At 44.4% G+C, this 14,622-nt stretch overlaps 1 protein-coding gene across 1 annotated transcript in view; it reads right to left on the bottom strand.

Annotated features, from left to right (window-relative positions):
• CLSTN2 (calsyntenin 2) overlaps positions 1 to 14,622 on the bottom strand; it is a 580,028-nt gene that overhangs the window by 35,511 nt on the left and 529,895 nt on the right. Inside the window, exon 9 of the mRNA XM_045856852.1 lies at positions 7,022 to 7,184. Within this exon, the coding sequence (XP_045712808.1) occupies positions 7,022 to 7,184 (163 nt within the window). The remainder of the gene's footprint in view (positions 1 to 7,021; positions 7,185 to 14,622) is intronic.

Here is a 14,622-nt window from a genome sequence, read left to right as displayed (position 1 = left end):
CCCACACTAAAGCATGGGGCCTGATGGGCCTGTACTTACCTTTAGCCCTCAGCTTGACTTTGTAGGATCTGTGGGAAAGATCCCCAGGAAGTTTGGGCAAAGGATTAGAGCCCAAATTAAGGAATCCTCCAGCCTCCCTTATTTGGCTGTGATGCACCTTTTGGCTTCACATGACCCTAGAAGCAGAGGTGGTGTGGCAGTGTAATTAAGGGTGGGGTCTCTGGTGGCACAGGCCTGGGCGCAAACCCAGGCTCCATGTGACCCTTACCAAGGTCCTTATCTTCTCTAAGTCTTCGTGTTCTCATCAGCAAAATGGGAATTATAATCATACCCACGCCACAGGGGCTGTTAAAAGACAAGATGCTAGAGGTCAGCACAGAGCAGGAGCTCAAAACTGGCAGCTAGTCCGGGTGGAAGCAAGGACCCAGGGAACTCCTAGATAGGACTGCACTGTGCAAGCTTCTCAGCCTCTCTTTTCAGTGGCCTCTTGCTCTTCTTTTTCCCGTCTGGTGTGTCCTTTGGAGAAGCTGAAATGACACTGCTTTTTCTCTAAGACCCTTGTCAAATTTTCTAATTGATATAATCTTCAGAAAAAGGTATAGAGTTGGAATAACAATCCAGTTATACTGAGTTTCTGGGCATGAATCACTGAATTTTAAAGCTGATTTAATCTGTACTGCCTTTAAACCAATACATGCTCACGTCAAATTAACTCCAGGGCCTAGGACAATCTTTCCTTGATTTTTAAAACATTACTGATAATGCTAAGAGAAACCCTGCTGGTCATTCCTGTGTGTCAGACCATGAACCATACACTTTTATCAAAACCATCTGGAAATGGGGTGTAATTAAACAACCATTAATTATTGACCTTCTCTGGGTCCTGGAGCAGGGAACAGGTGAAGAGATGAGAGTCCAGGAGAGCAGACAGTCCTTGCCTTTGCAAACTGTTGAGCCAGTAGGGGATGAAGACCTGCATCACTAACACCAGTGAGTTATTTTCCAAAGAGTGCTCCAGGAGCACTATTTCACAAAGAGGGAGTTCAACAGTGAAATCAGATTAAAGAATTTTGTTTAAGCAATGTAAACAGATTGCTTTCTTGGTGGGCTTTTGAGAGCATTTAATAACTTAACATGCATTGTGACTCTCCCACGAGGTGGTGTGGGAATGGTTTGTGCAGTTTTCCAAACTTGACCTTGGCCTCTTTGTGGAAGGGGCCTCCTGTGGCATGGGAGCTCATAAAGCCCTCTTTGGGAAATGCTACCTGAACATAAAGCAGATTATGCTAGCACATGCCTCTTTCTTCCAGAGTACAGACCCTAGGGATGCAGAATAATTTGAACACAGACTTTATTAAGAGAATTTGTACTAAATTAGACCAAGCTTATTAAATAAAGGCATGTACTTCACATGTCTGCACTCATTTAGTGTCTGGCAGGCTGTGACCTGGAAATGAATACCAGATCTCAGGCCCACAGGTGGCTCTAGTTCCCCTATGGCTGAGGGTCACATCCTATTGATTACTGCAACTCTCAGCATTATTTCTGCCTTTTTATCCCTTTTCTGACCATTCCTATTTTTTGCCTTGGCTTCTCCCAAAAGCCATAGTAGGGGTTCTGCATTTGTCCCTTAACAGGCTCTAATTTATAAAACCATCCCCTTTTTAACCTCTGAATGCTTTATTTGTTAAGTAGAGGGTAGAACTCAGTAAGACTGGGAGCTAGGGTAGAGAGCCTTCCTTACCTGAAACAAAGGGGTATCACAGTAAGGAGTAGGAAAAGCTGGACAGCCTAGGACTGCCAAGGTCAAGAATGCTAGAGGAGAGTCCCCAACAGAGGTAGGGATGAGGTGGTTACTAGGGACAGAGCCTGAGTAGGGACACTTATGATGAGTCTACCAAGAATAGATGAGGATCAGGCAGGGAGCAGGGTAGTGGCTTCTTGAGGCAGTGCCACATTTCATCACTTTGTCAAGAATACTTTTGTCCAGATGCCACATACAATAGATAAAACAGCTGCTCTGGTTGTAGTGCTGGGAGAGGTGCCCTGACGTGTCAGCTGCCAAGTCACCTCCCTGAAACCCCAGAGATCCCTAAGGCCCAGTCTGGCATGATCAGCAGCCTTCCTGAGTCCCTCCCATGGACAGTGGGGTTGGAGTACCTGTGTGACTGGGTCAGTTTACAGGTCTGGGGCCAAGCAGATGTGAGGATACAATTTTTATTATGTATGAGCAGACCTTGAATTTGTGTTGTTAGAACTGGGTGGGTAGGGGATTTAAGGAAAAGAACAACTTAATTAGTATTTTGAGTGATCTTCTTTCATGGCGTGACCCAGAAAGAGACAAGGAACCTGGTATTTGTTAATGGCAGCAATTTCTGAGTCAGCTCAGACTGAGTGTGTCCTGAGAACAGTGTGACACCAAGCACAGAAGTGATGGCAAGGTGGTGTGTATTGGCCACACAGAGAAAGCAAGACTCTTTCGTGACATGAGGTCCATCCACCCTTGCTGCAGTTTTTCTCCATGTTTTAGGCTGTACTGGTGACATTTCTTAAGTGTAAATGAACTTTCCATTTTTTTTAATTACTGGAAAAAATACCAGTGAAATGAAGGTCCACTGATTACTTTGGCCTTCAAATTCACTAAAAGGACACAGCAGGCTCACTGGGGCCACAAAGCGCTGCCCAGCAACGGTGCTGGAGCCAGCTCCCAGGAACACTCAACAAGCTGCTGCTATCAAATGATTTTCCATCCCCATTGTTAAAGCCCAGTTGGATGATTTGCAAATGGGAGCTAGTTCCCTTGCCAACCTCAAAAGCACCTGAAAAACTCCCCACAATTGTAGGCCCAATTAGAGGTCCACACAGAGGGCTTCAAGTATATACATAAGTGGACTTGGGAGATTTAGAAACATACTGAGATAAGGGCCACATTGAAGGCCATTAACTTCACAGAACCATGTCCTACCGACAGAGCTTTTGATGTGTCCTTCCAAGACAAAATGTGGCTCCAACTACGTTATAACTATTCATGTGAATCCAAGCTCCTCAATGAGGCAGTATGACATCCTATGGTCTGCTCTCAACTCCTTTTCCCAGCCTCTTCTCCACTCATTCTGGTTCCTGTACATTCTAGTGATAAGGCGCCCTGAGCAGGACTGCATCACGCTTTTCTGCCATGACTTATGCTGTTGCCTTCCTTGTGTATCTAGTGAACTCCTATTCATCCTATAAAGCCCAATTTTAAAGATCCAAAAGACTTTCTACCAACCTGAAAATGTATTAATGGACTGTCATTCCTCTCAGGGAAGATCCCCAAATCTTCTCCAAACCAAACATGCATGGTCAGGTTCTTGCCTACCTCACAGGCCCTATCTTCTAGCACTTGTCTTCTGACTATTCTTGAGCCTCAGTGACCTTCTTTCTGATCTAAAGATGGAGCTGAGAGGGCATGTCTGTGTGTGAGGGTCAGTCCTGGGCACGCAAGCGGTTACAGGGAGCTAGAATCACAGAAGCCAGAAAGCACTCTTCCAAAGTGGCTGCCACATTGAGTTTAAGTGCAAGAAGCAGAGAGTGGGTGAGGGGAGGGCCACAAATGTGTTCAAATTTACACTTTCATTTGACTCAGACAAGCCAAGCACACTCCATGTGCCCAGCACCTAACTCATAACAACCCTGTGATGTAGATATCATTCTAGTTTTATGGGTAAAAAAATAAAAGCTCACAGAAGTTAGGAATTGTGCTGGGTCCACACAGTTGGTAAGTGGCAGGGCTGGGATTTGGATTGGACTCAAACTCAAAATTTTCTGTCTCCAAAACCAATTTTTTTTAAAATTTCATTTGTAGAGGGTCACTTAAGAATATGGCAGGGGATTAGCAAAGGGCATGCAGAACTCCTGTGACTTTTTGGATCCAGGGTTGTTGGATACGTCAGAGGGTAAAGTGTTTATAGTATTTGTATTAATACACATCAGCTCCTGCATTTTTGTAGACATGTCATCACATCAACAAAACGATCAACTAGCAATGGGGACAGTGAGTCACAGTGAAAGGAGACTTGCTTTGAACACAGGGGGTGAGGTTGATTTTGTTGGGTGAGTTTGGATAAGCTACTTCACCTCTCAGAGGTTCAGTTTCTTTATCTACAAGCTGTGACAAATAGCACTTTCTGATATGACTGTAAACATCCCATGTATGTAAAAATCTCCTTGCAACACTGGCCCTTAGAGTATTCACCAGGAAATGACATAAGACACTTCTCACATTTAATTGGCCAAAGCAAATCAGATGACTATACCTAACTCCAAGAAAGAGTGGTCCTAGCATCTACCTGGGAAGAGAACAGAAATACTTAGTGAATACCCTAGTAGTCATGCTTTCTCCCACATTCTTATAAAATAAACATATACTTTGGTTTAATGTTTAAGAAACACTAACACAATAGCTTTTAAATACATTGTAATCAGATATGATATGAGAGCTTCTATTTATGATGTGACAATTTGACCTTCAGATGTGGCCCAGGATACTGGAAAAGGAAACGCCTCCCAGAGAGTGGATTCCAGGTCCACAGACAACCCGCCCTACCCTCGACTAGCAGCCTATACAGCATCTGCCCAGAGTGATTTCAGAATTGTTATGGACCAGAGACTGCTATATTCCTCAAGTTCTTCCTCTTTTTTAATGCAAGTGTTTTTTAGTTATTCTATCTCATTTCACTGTTTCATAGTGTGTGTGTGTGTGTGTGTGTGTGTAGAGGATGATCGTTATGGTTGTGGAGAAAGAATTCTATTGGTGTCTATCCAGATCAAGTGAAGCCACATTTGTACCAGGTATACAGCCTCCTATGCATCTCACCCTGATGAAGAAGTCACCAGGACTCATTCAGAAAGCCTGGACATTGAACAGGGAGCCAGTAACAGGTGGGACTTTGGGGTTGTCTCATTTAGGGAAGAGTGGTTATATATTTTTAATGTGCTAAGAGCAGTCAAACAAATATCTGTTGCGTAGGTGGACAGTCTGGGGTGTTCATCAGTGTTTTTCAGAAAATGTTCAGTTTTTCTTCCAATCACATTGCAGATTTCACTTCCCAGTCCTTAGGTGTGGCCACATGAGTTGCTTTGGCCAATAGAATGTGACTAAAAGCAACTGGTATCACTTGTAGGTGAAAACTTTAAGAGCTGTACACCATTCATCATGCTTTCCTTTTCTCCTTTCTCTGTATCCAGCAATGTGCCTGCTCTGTTTGCCTGGGATGCAGACTGAAGTAAAAGCAGAGAAGAACCTCCACTGATTTTCAGTGAATATGAAGCAAGAATTATTTTAAGTAACTGAGAATAAGGGCTTGCTTGTCATTGCACTATAACTTAGCCTATTTTGATTCAGAGATCATATTAATTCTTTATAAAATCACTTTTTATTAGAATGGGGTTGTTTCCCTACCCAGTGAGCATGAAACTAGTCAGCAGTGGTAGTAGCTAGCCTTGTAGAACTGGGAGCAGGTATCCATTGCAGGATAGGGTGATAGGAATCTGCACGTGCTCTTTGAGGGCCTCTAAGCAAAGTCATGATAAGGCTCATGGTGAGGATGCGAGTAGGACCATCTTATATTACAGGAAGTATCCAGGATATATTCCAGAATATCGACAGGTTTGCTGTGGTGTTGGTTGGGGCACTGAGTCACACCAGAGGGCCATTGCTTTAGTGCAGCTGTGTTCTGTGACTAATGAGTCCTGTGAAACCTCTAAATCAATGCCTTGCTATACTAATTAGTTTAGGGACTTTTGCCAGATGACACAGTCTCTGTTTCCTTATATCCTAGGGAATTCTGCCATACTGATGAAACTCTCATCAAGTTCTGCTGAAATGTTTAATGAACTTTTTATTATCAAGTGACATGTCAGACATCAAGTAGGTGACCTCAGCTCAGGAACACATTTTCTTCCCTTGCCTCATTCATGCTTTATTTCCCTCCTGAGTTTTGTATTCCTACTGCTCCCAGGGCTGTGCTATGTGCACTTACTTCCATCTACTTATGCATGGAATGGTTTAGAAGTCACTCTCTGTCCCAGGGGCCTATGTCTCCTCTAGTTCACCCTTTGGTTGGCTGCTCCTCTGAAGACATATTCTTACACCATAGTCCACCTCTCCCTTCAGTCTTCCATGGTGAATGGTCATAGTCACAAATCTTAGTAACTTTCACAGAATCCATCAACATGAGGTTGAGTCATCTCAGAGTACTAATCTGCCTATTTGGGGAGTGTTTTCCTTCCCTTCTGCTCTCTCATTGGTACTTCAAAGCACCATAGCCCTTAAGGGAGCAGAAAGAGAGTTCAATGGATCTGAGTGAAAGACCGAAAGGTTACATGTCTGTTCCTTAGAGAGCTGGTTTCCTGATTCCAAACAGGAGATTAGCCTGGGTTTGTGTATTAGAGGAAAGGAAGTGAGGAGAGAGCAGAGAGCTTCAAGTGGGAAGGCAACAATGAGCCTCTGTCCTTAGTGAGCAGGAAAGGGGCTCAGAGTAGCCTCCCATGGCTTCATGCCTCCAAGAAATCTATCTCCCACAGCCTTGCATATGTGTGAGTTCCCAGAACAGAGGGTTGGGGGCTAGGACAACTTGTGGGGGGATAAAGGAAGGTCTTTGGCTTCTGACCAACGTGGCACCTAACAGAGCCAACTGGCCATTTTGATACAGGATTCTATATTCAGCCTTTTCTCATTCATAGCTCCAGTTTGAAACTAGATGGGAGTCCAGAATGATAAAAGGCATCAGGAACCTAGAGGCAACCATGGAACTGCTCATGTTGATCTAAAATCAAAATCTGGTTTCCAGCCAAGTGTTATATTACTACACAAGCTTAGTGTCTGGACAAATCCTTATTTTTATAAGTCCCGTTTTATTAGTAAGTGACAGTAAATTTTCTTGGTCACCTCCAACACCATTTGCTTTTCCCTTTTCTCTATCAGTACCTTTCATGGATTGTACACAGATGGGCTAGGGAGAAGGGTTTGGTTTGGGGTTACCTTGCCAACATGCGCCGACCGTAAGTTGCATGGCTATGTGAGATGGATGAATGGGCCAGTCGTTGGTCACCAGGTATGGCTCATATGTTGCTCCATCCATGTATAAGGTAACCACAGGAAATTCCACATTGATGACATAGTAATGCCACTCTTTGTCACAAATCTAATGAAAAGAAAGAGAAGCAACACTTAAAGTTGAATATGCAATGAAATATCAAACAAGCTTTTATTCTAATTATGAAAGGGGGAGAAGGCATTTTTGGGTCAACAATTTTATTGCAAAGAATCCAACCAACATAGTGATTGGTATATACTGAGTTTATAGAAGCTCAACAGGATGGGACAAATGATGCGGGCAGAAGAATGCCTAAAGATCCAATCATCAGGCAAATATTTGATTATGGCGGTCATCTCGATCACATAATTACCAGTTGTATATGCCAGCAAGCTGTTGGTGGACAGGTGAGGGTATCAGCTTAAATTTGTTTTGTATAAAAATTTTTCTTAGTTCTTTAGTAGACAAAAAGTTAAATTGGAATTATTTTTCTAAGTTTGGGGATAGAGGGAGCCATAAAAAGAAAGAAGCTAGATCGAAAGTAGAAATCAAGATGAAGATAGAGAAGTGGAGGCGGAAGGAACAAAGAAAGAAGAAAATGGGAGAGGAAAGAATTAGGAGTTAGAGAGGAGTGAGAGAAAGGCAATGAACAGGAGAAGAGGAAGAGACATGAGACACAGAACAATAGGAACCTTCCAATCCCTTTGTCTTTGTCTCTATAGTAAGGCTTGCCTATGGAACTGTTGTAATCTCATGCTCTGTTAGACTCAAGCAAAATAAATTCTGAGAGAGATGGTCTGGACTTGGTGCAGAACACTCTTACATGCGTGTCCCCTCACAACATTTTATTCCTAAGACTTGTGGTCTTAGGGCTGGGAACCAAAACTTAACCCTAATAGATGGGTAGGGACATTGGAGACCAGGAGGGAGTCACAACTCCTGACCTCAAGGGACTAAACTGCCATGGCATGATCCAAAACAGAAATCAAGACTGGATGTCTTGGGAAGAGGGATAGAAAGCAGGAAAGGAAGAAAGGCTGAAGAATGATGCTCCCCTCCCTCCAATCCCCTAAGTGAGTGCCTTGGGAGTCACGTTAGACTCTCTCTCCTCCACACTCCCTGTCCCTGTAATCCCTCTGCATCCTGTGAAATGCCCCTCTGAAATGTCTCTCATCTGTATCTTCTTGTCCCCATGGCCCCTGCCATCTGTGACAGCAGAGACAGATGAGTTCTGCATGAAGGTGACCCCAAGGTGAGGGCATCAAAGCCCTCCCTACATCCCACATTGGATTAAATGTGCTGTTTCTCATGAATAGATAACACCAACAGGGATGCTAAATGATCTTTTCCCTTTCATTTTGCAATAAGAATTTTTTCCTTAATGTTCTTTTTATATTGTCCTGTCTCATGTCTCAGAAAATTGCTCCTTTTGAAGCCCATTAGTCTGATAAAGCCTGATGAATATTTTAGGGGCCCACGGAAGATAAGCAGAAGAGGCCCAGGCAGATGTCTCCAAAGTCCTGTGACAATCCACTGGTTTCACAGCTCAGTGCCCATTACACCTCACTAGAGGCCCTAACCCAATTTACACTCCCCTCCTGCTCAATGCCTGAGACCAGATACTGGGCTGGGAGCAGGGCTCACAGGCTGGGCCTGTGTTCCTGTAGTGGAGTTGATCTATCGGGGTAGATGTGGCAAAAATGAAGAGCTGGAGCCACAGTCTAGAGGTGATGGAAGAGAGAGCAACTAGGAAGAGTATGTAAATGAGGAAGCATCCAACCCAAGGAGCCCAATGCACCCTGGTCATGAGGTTTGCAATCAACAGCCAGGCAGCATATTCCAGAACCTGGAATATGGTTCACATCCTGGAGATGTTCTCTGAGGCATCAGGAACCCTCTGGTCAGGCTTAGAACACAGAGGGACCCTGACCACACCCCATGCCTTTTGAAATGTAGGCAGAGCTTGAGAGCCAACCAGACAGCCCTGGGGTTCTCCCTCATCCTGGCCACCATCACCACCCGCACAGGACGCATCCTCTGGAGTGTGACTGCCTTGTTAGATCCACGTGCCAGCTGCCTCTACTGCGTTCCAAGTCTGCCGAAGCAGGTTGGAGGGGGATCCTTTGGCTTGATTTCTTTCAAAACACTTGTAATATTTTGTAGGACAGTACAAAAAATTGCAAGGGAGAAGTAAAATAGTTCCATAGCTCAACAGCAGCATGACTCCTCTCAACATTACAGTATGTCCTAGGCAGACCCCTGCCCAGCTTTTCTGAAGTGTGAGGAGCAGGCCCCGTGGTGGCCTGCGTAAAAATAGTGACCTTGTACACCCGGCTTCGTTGTTTTTTTAATTTCAAATTTCATTAGCATATCCAAGACTCCCAGCAGCCTTAGTGTACATGCCTATAATAACATTCCAACCTTGCTGGAAAATGGACCTTTTCTATTTATAGCATTCCTGTAAATATCCTGTGAAACAACAGCTCGGAAAGGTCTGCTTGGATCACACTGCGAACAGGATTTGAAAGTGTGCTGGTTTCACTTAATGTCAGCATTAGAATGCCTTTACCAATTTCATTTTAGATGGCTGTATAATATGAATATATTGTAATATACTTAAACATCCTCCAATTATCAGGTATTCATATGTACTTGCAATTATAAATGGTGCCATAATGAATTTCTTTGTGCACAGATACTTGACTGCATTTCTGATTATATCCACAGGAAAGATTCCTGGAAGTGGAATTATGGGGTCAAAGGTTAGAGGTATTTTGAAGGCTCTTGACACATATTGTTTTGGTTTTCTACAAAGGGTTGTGCCAATTTAGACTCCTGCCTTGAGAGTTGGAGAGTGCTCATGCATTGTACCCTTACCACGTTAAGCACTAAGAAAGGATAAACTCCTGGCATTTTGGAAGGGGATACATTCATCTCATTTCAATGTGGGTCACGAAAGATGGCAAGATTTATAGTATCCAAGGTCAAAAGGGAAGGGCCTTCTGTGAATGGGGAGAAAGACTCAAGAGGTATGAATGATTAGAAACTTCCCCAGTTAGCTTCTAATTGGATATCCAACAGGCTTTTAGCTCAGACTAGGTTTATGCCTGCAGACTTCTCACACCAAGTAATCTATGAAGGCACATAAAGGAAATGCCTAATTAGTGCTTCATAAATGGGGATCTATGATAAAGGAGAAACCTACATTAACCCTCTGCTAGAACTGCAGGGACAAACTAGTTGAAAAATGACCAAGCCTGGAGGAAGCAAAAATAAATATGTTGATGCATAGCTCAACCAAGAAAGAAGGGAATCAGGCAAAATGACCTTTCCTGAGGGGAGAGGAATGCTTTAATTCCCAATTGTTTGTGAATCACTGGAGAATGCATGCACACCAAGCATGTCCAATGTCATCCCTGATGTTCGAAGCCTCAGCTGGACCAAAGGCAGTCTGCTCTCTGAAAACCTGCAGGTGTATTCCTGAGGTGGGCACTGCAGCTGCTGCTCAGCTGGTGAGTGAAATAGAGACCAGCAACCCAGAGGCAGAGGTTGAGGAACTGTAACAGGCAAAATGTCAAAGGCAGTCTGAGTTGGGAGTAAGCTGGCACTCCAGGATGAGTCCAGTGCCAGGGAAGTCTTCCTCAAGAGGGGAGGAGCAGGCCAGGCAGCTGAGGGGTTGGCCCAAATGTCCTTTAAATGCCACATTGGAAGTTCCAACTTGGTTCTCCCAGTAAATCAGGTACTTTTGAATGCAGCTACTCAAGGTGCCATGCACTTATCTACCAACTACCATGTGCTAGGGAGTGTGCTGGGGGCTGCACAGGATGCAGTACTTGTCCGATATGTGCTTTGCCTTCATGAGCTTCAATCTAATGGTACCAAATACACAAAAGACCCAAGGGTAATGGGGACCGAGGTAAGAGTTATGGACTTGGTGGATAACTTGGTGTACTGTGAGATTCCAGGGAGGGGAGAGATGACTTCTGGCTGGGAGAAGGTGGTATCTAGGGTGGATATGGAAGGGCTGTTAAGATTTCATTAGGAATAGACAGCAAGGGAAAAAATCCAAGTAAATGGAGCAGAAACCTTCTATTCCTTTAATTATTCATCTCTCTTTTCTGTTGCCAAAGCAAGTACTAGGTTTAGGGCAAATAGCAGTTCACTCATTCATTCACTTCTGCAGACATTTACTGAATATATATCCTGCATTGTGAATGAAAGAAAGCACTTACGTTTTTGGAGCTTCCAGTCCAGTCACAGAACTGACAAAACCCTTTTTGTGATTCACGCACAGGTTTTGCAAGGTGCCAGGTTAACCTGGTGGAGGAGGGGTGTCTGGTTGCACTGGGAGGAAGAAAGGGGCGAAGACACAGAGCTTGGAGGGATGAGGCTGCAAGGATAGACTTAGAAGTGAGGCCCAAGGATGTGTACTATTTTTATTTTGTAGGCGACAGGAGGTCCGGGCATTTCTGGGAGGGAGGAGGAGGGTGGTAGTCATAACAACAATTAATCTTGGAACATCTTTTTCCATTTTGAAGCAGTTTTTCAGATTCTTTATACTATTTAATCTTTGTTGCACAAGGGCCGGCAGTTGTGTCTTAGGCCCCTTTAGAAAATAAATAGGAAAAAATGGCATGGTTTCTAATCTCAAGGAATTTATAGGAGTCAATGTAACACACACACACACACACACACACACACACACACACACACACACACACAGAGTGTGCCTTTCCATTTCACACACAACCAGTGGCTCAGCTTCTCAGACTCCCTGCCAAAGCAGGATCTTCAGCAGAGACTGCTCTCTGGAGTGGTGAACTTGTATGTCAGTTGTCCCTGAATGGCCCCACTTGATGTTCCACAGGTACTTTAAACTCATTCTGTCCAAAATTGAGCTGAACACCCTCCATGCTCTAGCCTCACCTGCTCCTTCTCCTGTATCCCCCTCAGCAAATGCTTCCTCATCTGGTCAGTCATCTGAGCCAGAACACTGGGCACTGCTTTGGACTCCCCAACTCCTCTCCCTCTACTTAACTTACTGCCAAGTTCTGGCGATGCTTCTCTCATCCATTCTCACCTCTCCACCCTCATGCCTACTCAGAACTTACAGTTTGTACCAGAGAGGGGTGAGGTTGAAAAAGTGTGTCTGGGGCAGGCTTTTGCAAGGTGGAAAGCATTTGATCAGGGAAAGGAGACCACTTATAGCAGGCAAATGATGAGAAAGCTCTGGTGTGAGTGTGGGTTGAACAGAGTGAGCAGCCTTCTCAACCAGCTGCCACGGGGCAGAGGCTGGCACGAGTGGCACGGCAGGGCCACAGAGGAGGCGCTGGAGGGGGCCTGCAGGCTGGGCCTGTGAGTAATGGGCTGGGCGCCACCCCTGCTTTAGCAATTTCTGGGGAATCATGTTCTGGACTTTGGTAAACTAATTGAACCTCCTTATATCTTGGCTCCGTCGCCTATACAGTAAGGATATTAATCAGATCTGTATCATGCGGCAAATGTGTCAATCAAGCTAAAATAAGCCCTGCACAATACTTTGCACATATTTTCAGCCTGAGCAGCTATGGAAACCCCTTTTCTTTTCCAAATACATTGAGATTCTGGATAAAATGTAACAACACTAAACAAAATAAGATAAAAATAAGAAATCTAGAAAGAGAACTCCTTGGAAGAATGCCCTCCACCCTCACCCCCACCCGCCCTGACGCCGCACAAAACAAAGTTGCACCTGAGAGTTGAAACAGTGGCCACTTGAGGGAACTGGGCCCACCCCATTCAGTCATGCTTTCACAGCCCATGGGAATGAGGAATGGAGACTCAGGTCCTCCATGCAAGGAAAGCCTGAGTGGCACGTATGTTTCCATGAAGCCCCCAGCTGCAAAGAGACTGACTGAAGCCCTGTCCTGGGACAGCCACTACCATCAACCTAGGGCTGTGGGAAGTAGGCCCACCCAGCAGCCTGGAACCTGTGCCAGTGCACTGGATCCACAGGTACCAGCTCACATGGTGTGGAAATCCAGAACAGAAATAACTTAAAAATGTGTCCATGAGGTCTTCAGGGATCCTGGTGAAAACATACTCAAAACCTGTCCCCAGACATGTCCCCACAACCCAGGGCCTGAGCAGGACAATTCCTGTCGGAGATAAGCTTAGAGTAAAAACTTACAAAACAGAGAAGAAACGACTCTGCATGTGTGAGAATACACAGACAAAACAAATAAACACATTCAAATGCCAGGAACCAGAGAAAATGGAGCAATTCAAAAGGGAGAGGGCAAGGCAGGTTTAAAAACAAACCAAATAAAAATTCCAGATATAAAAGACAGCTGTTGAAACAGAAATAGATTGTTAAATTAAATACAAACTGAAAACAGAATTAGGGCATTGAAAGGTAGATGAAATTGTAGCTCAATGATCAATTTGATAAAGCAGTTAAAGGACAGATTCTATGGCTCACAGAAGGACACAGTCCAGCAAACCTCCTGTCAGGTGTCTGTGTGAGAGGTGAACTGGCAAGCGTGGTGGGCCGGGCTCCCAAGGGCCTTGTGCACCCGCTAACGAGTGTGTGACTTCATCTTAGTGCCTTGCATTCTAGAAATCCATTCTTTACTTCAACAGTGTTACCATGTATGAAATTCAGATGACAGTGGACACAGAGATATGGAAGTCCCTGTCCCACAGGACACATTTGAAGGGTAGGCCAAAACTGAGCTTTGTTTCTGGAAATGGATAGCTATTGAACCAGGAGGACTGAAACCATGCAAACCGGCTTCTCACAGCAGACTTGCAAGGCTGTTTGGCCTCAGACCACTGTTTTGGAACATTAGAGAGAGGAGGTTTTGATGAGTGCCAAGATCAACCTCATGCCAAAGCAAAGATGCTAGTCTTATTTGCAAATCTATTTAAGATCTTCCCAGGAGGTCGCCTGTACTTCTGAATGAGCAGGGAGAAGTGCAGTGTGTTTTCAGCAGAGGGTGATGATGACAGCTCAGAAAGCACCCCCTGAGCCTTCTGTCAAAAAGCAATTGCTGACTCTGAGGGGAAGAATACAGGGAGCTGGGGACATGAAACATAGCCAGTGTCAAAGAGACCACCTCCATTTGCAACTTGATTGAGTAATATTTAGGCAAAGCCCCAAAACAATCCTGGAAAGCTGCCCTTGAAATGTGTGCAATTTGTGCAAGAATTATTAGCACTCAGGATTTAAATTTATCCATGCGGAGAGAAAGCACATCTGTGTTTTATACCCTGAGGATATGCCTGGTACCCTGGCACCATGCTATGATTTTTGTCTGTGTGATTAGCTTACTAGACCAGCTGGTTTATTCTTTCCCACCACTGTCTTTAAACAATGTCAACCAACTCTTCCTTCTTTACCCTTGGATGAAGCCTGGGAAGATTCCTCAACTTCCAGCTCTTACTGATGGACTCATTTTCATATATTAAAAAAATACACTTCCATTAGTCTCTTATTCAAGTCAAAGCTTCTCTTGCTCCGCCTGTGGCTGATCTGAATATTCTGCAAAGCCCCATGGAGGGAGAT

Source organism: Phyllostomus hastatus, unplaced genomic scaffold (genome assembly GCF_019186645.2).
Source record: "Phyllostomus hastatus isolate PE091 unplaced genomic scaffold, TTU_PhHast_1.1 phas_scaffold_129, whole genome shotgun sequence".
NCBI classification, from domain to species: Eukaryota; Metazoa; Chordata; class Mammalia; order Chiroptera; family Phyllostomidae; genus Phyllostomus; species Phyllostomus hastatus.
Note: the sequence above shows the minus strand (reverse complement) of the source record. Positions and strands in the feature narration are given on the sequence as shown.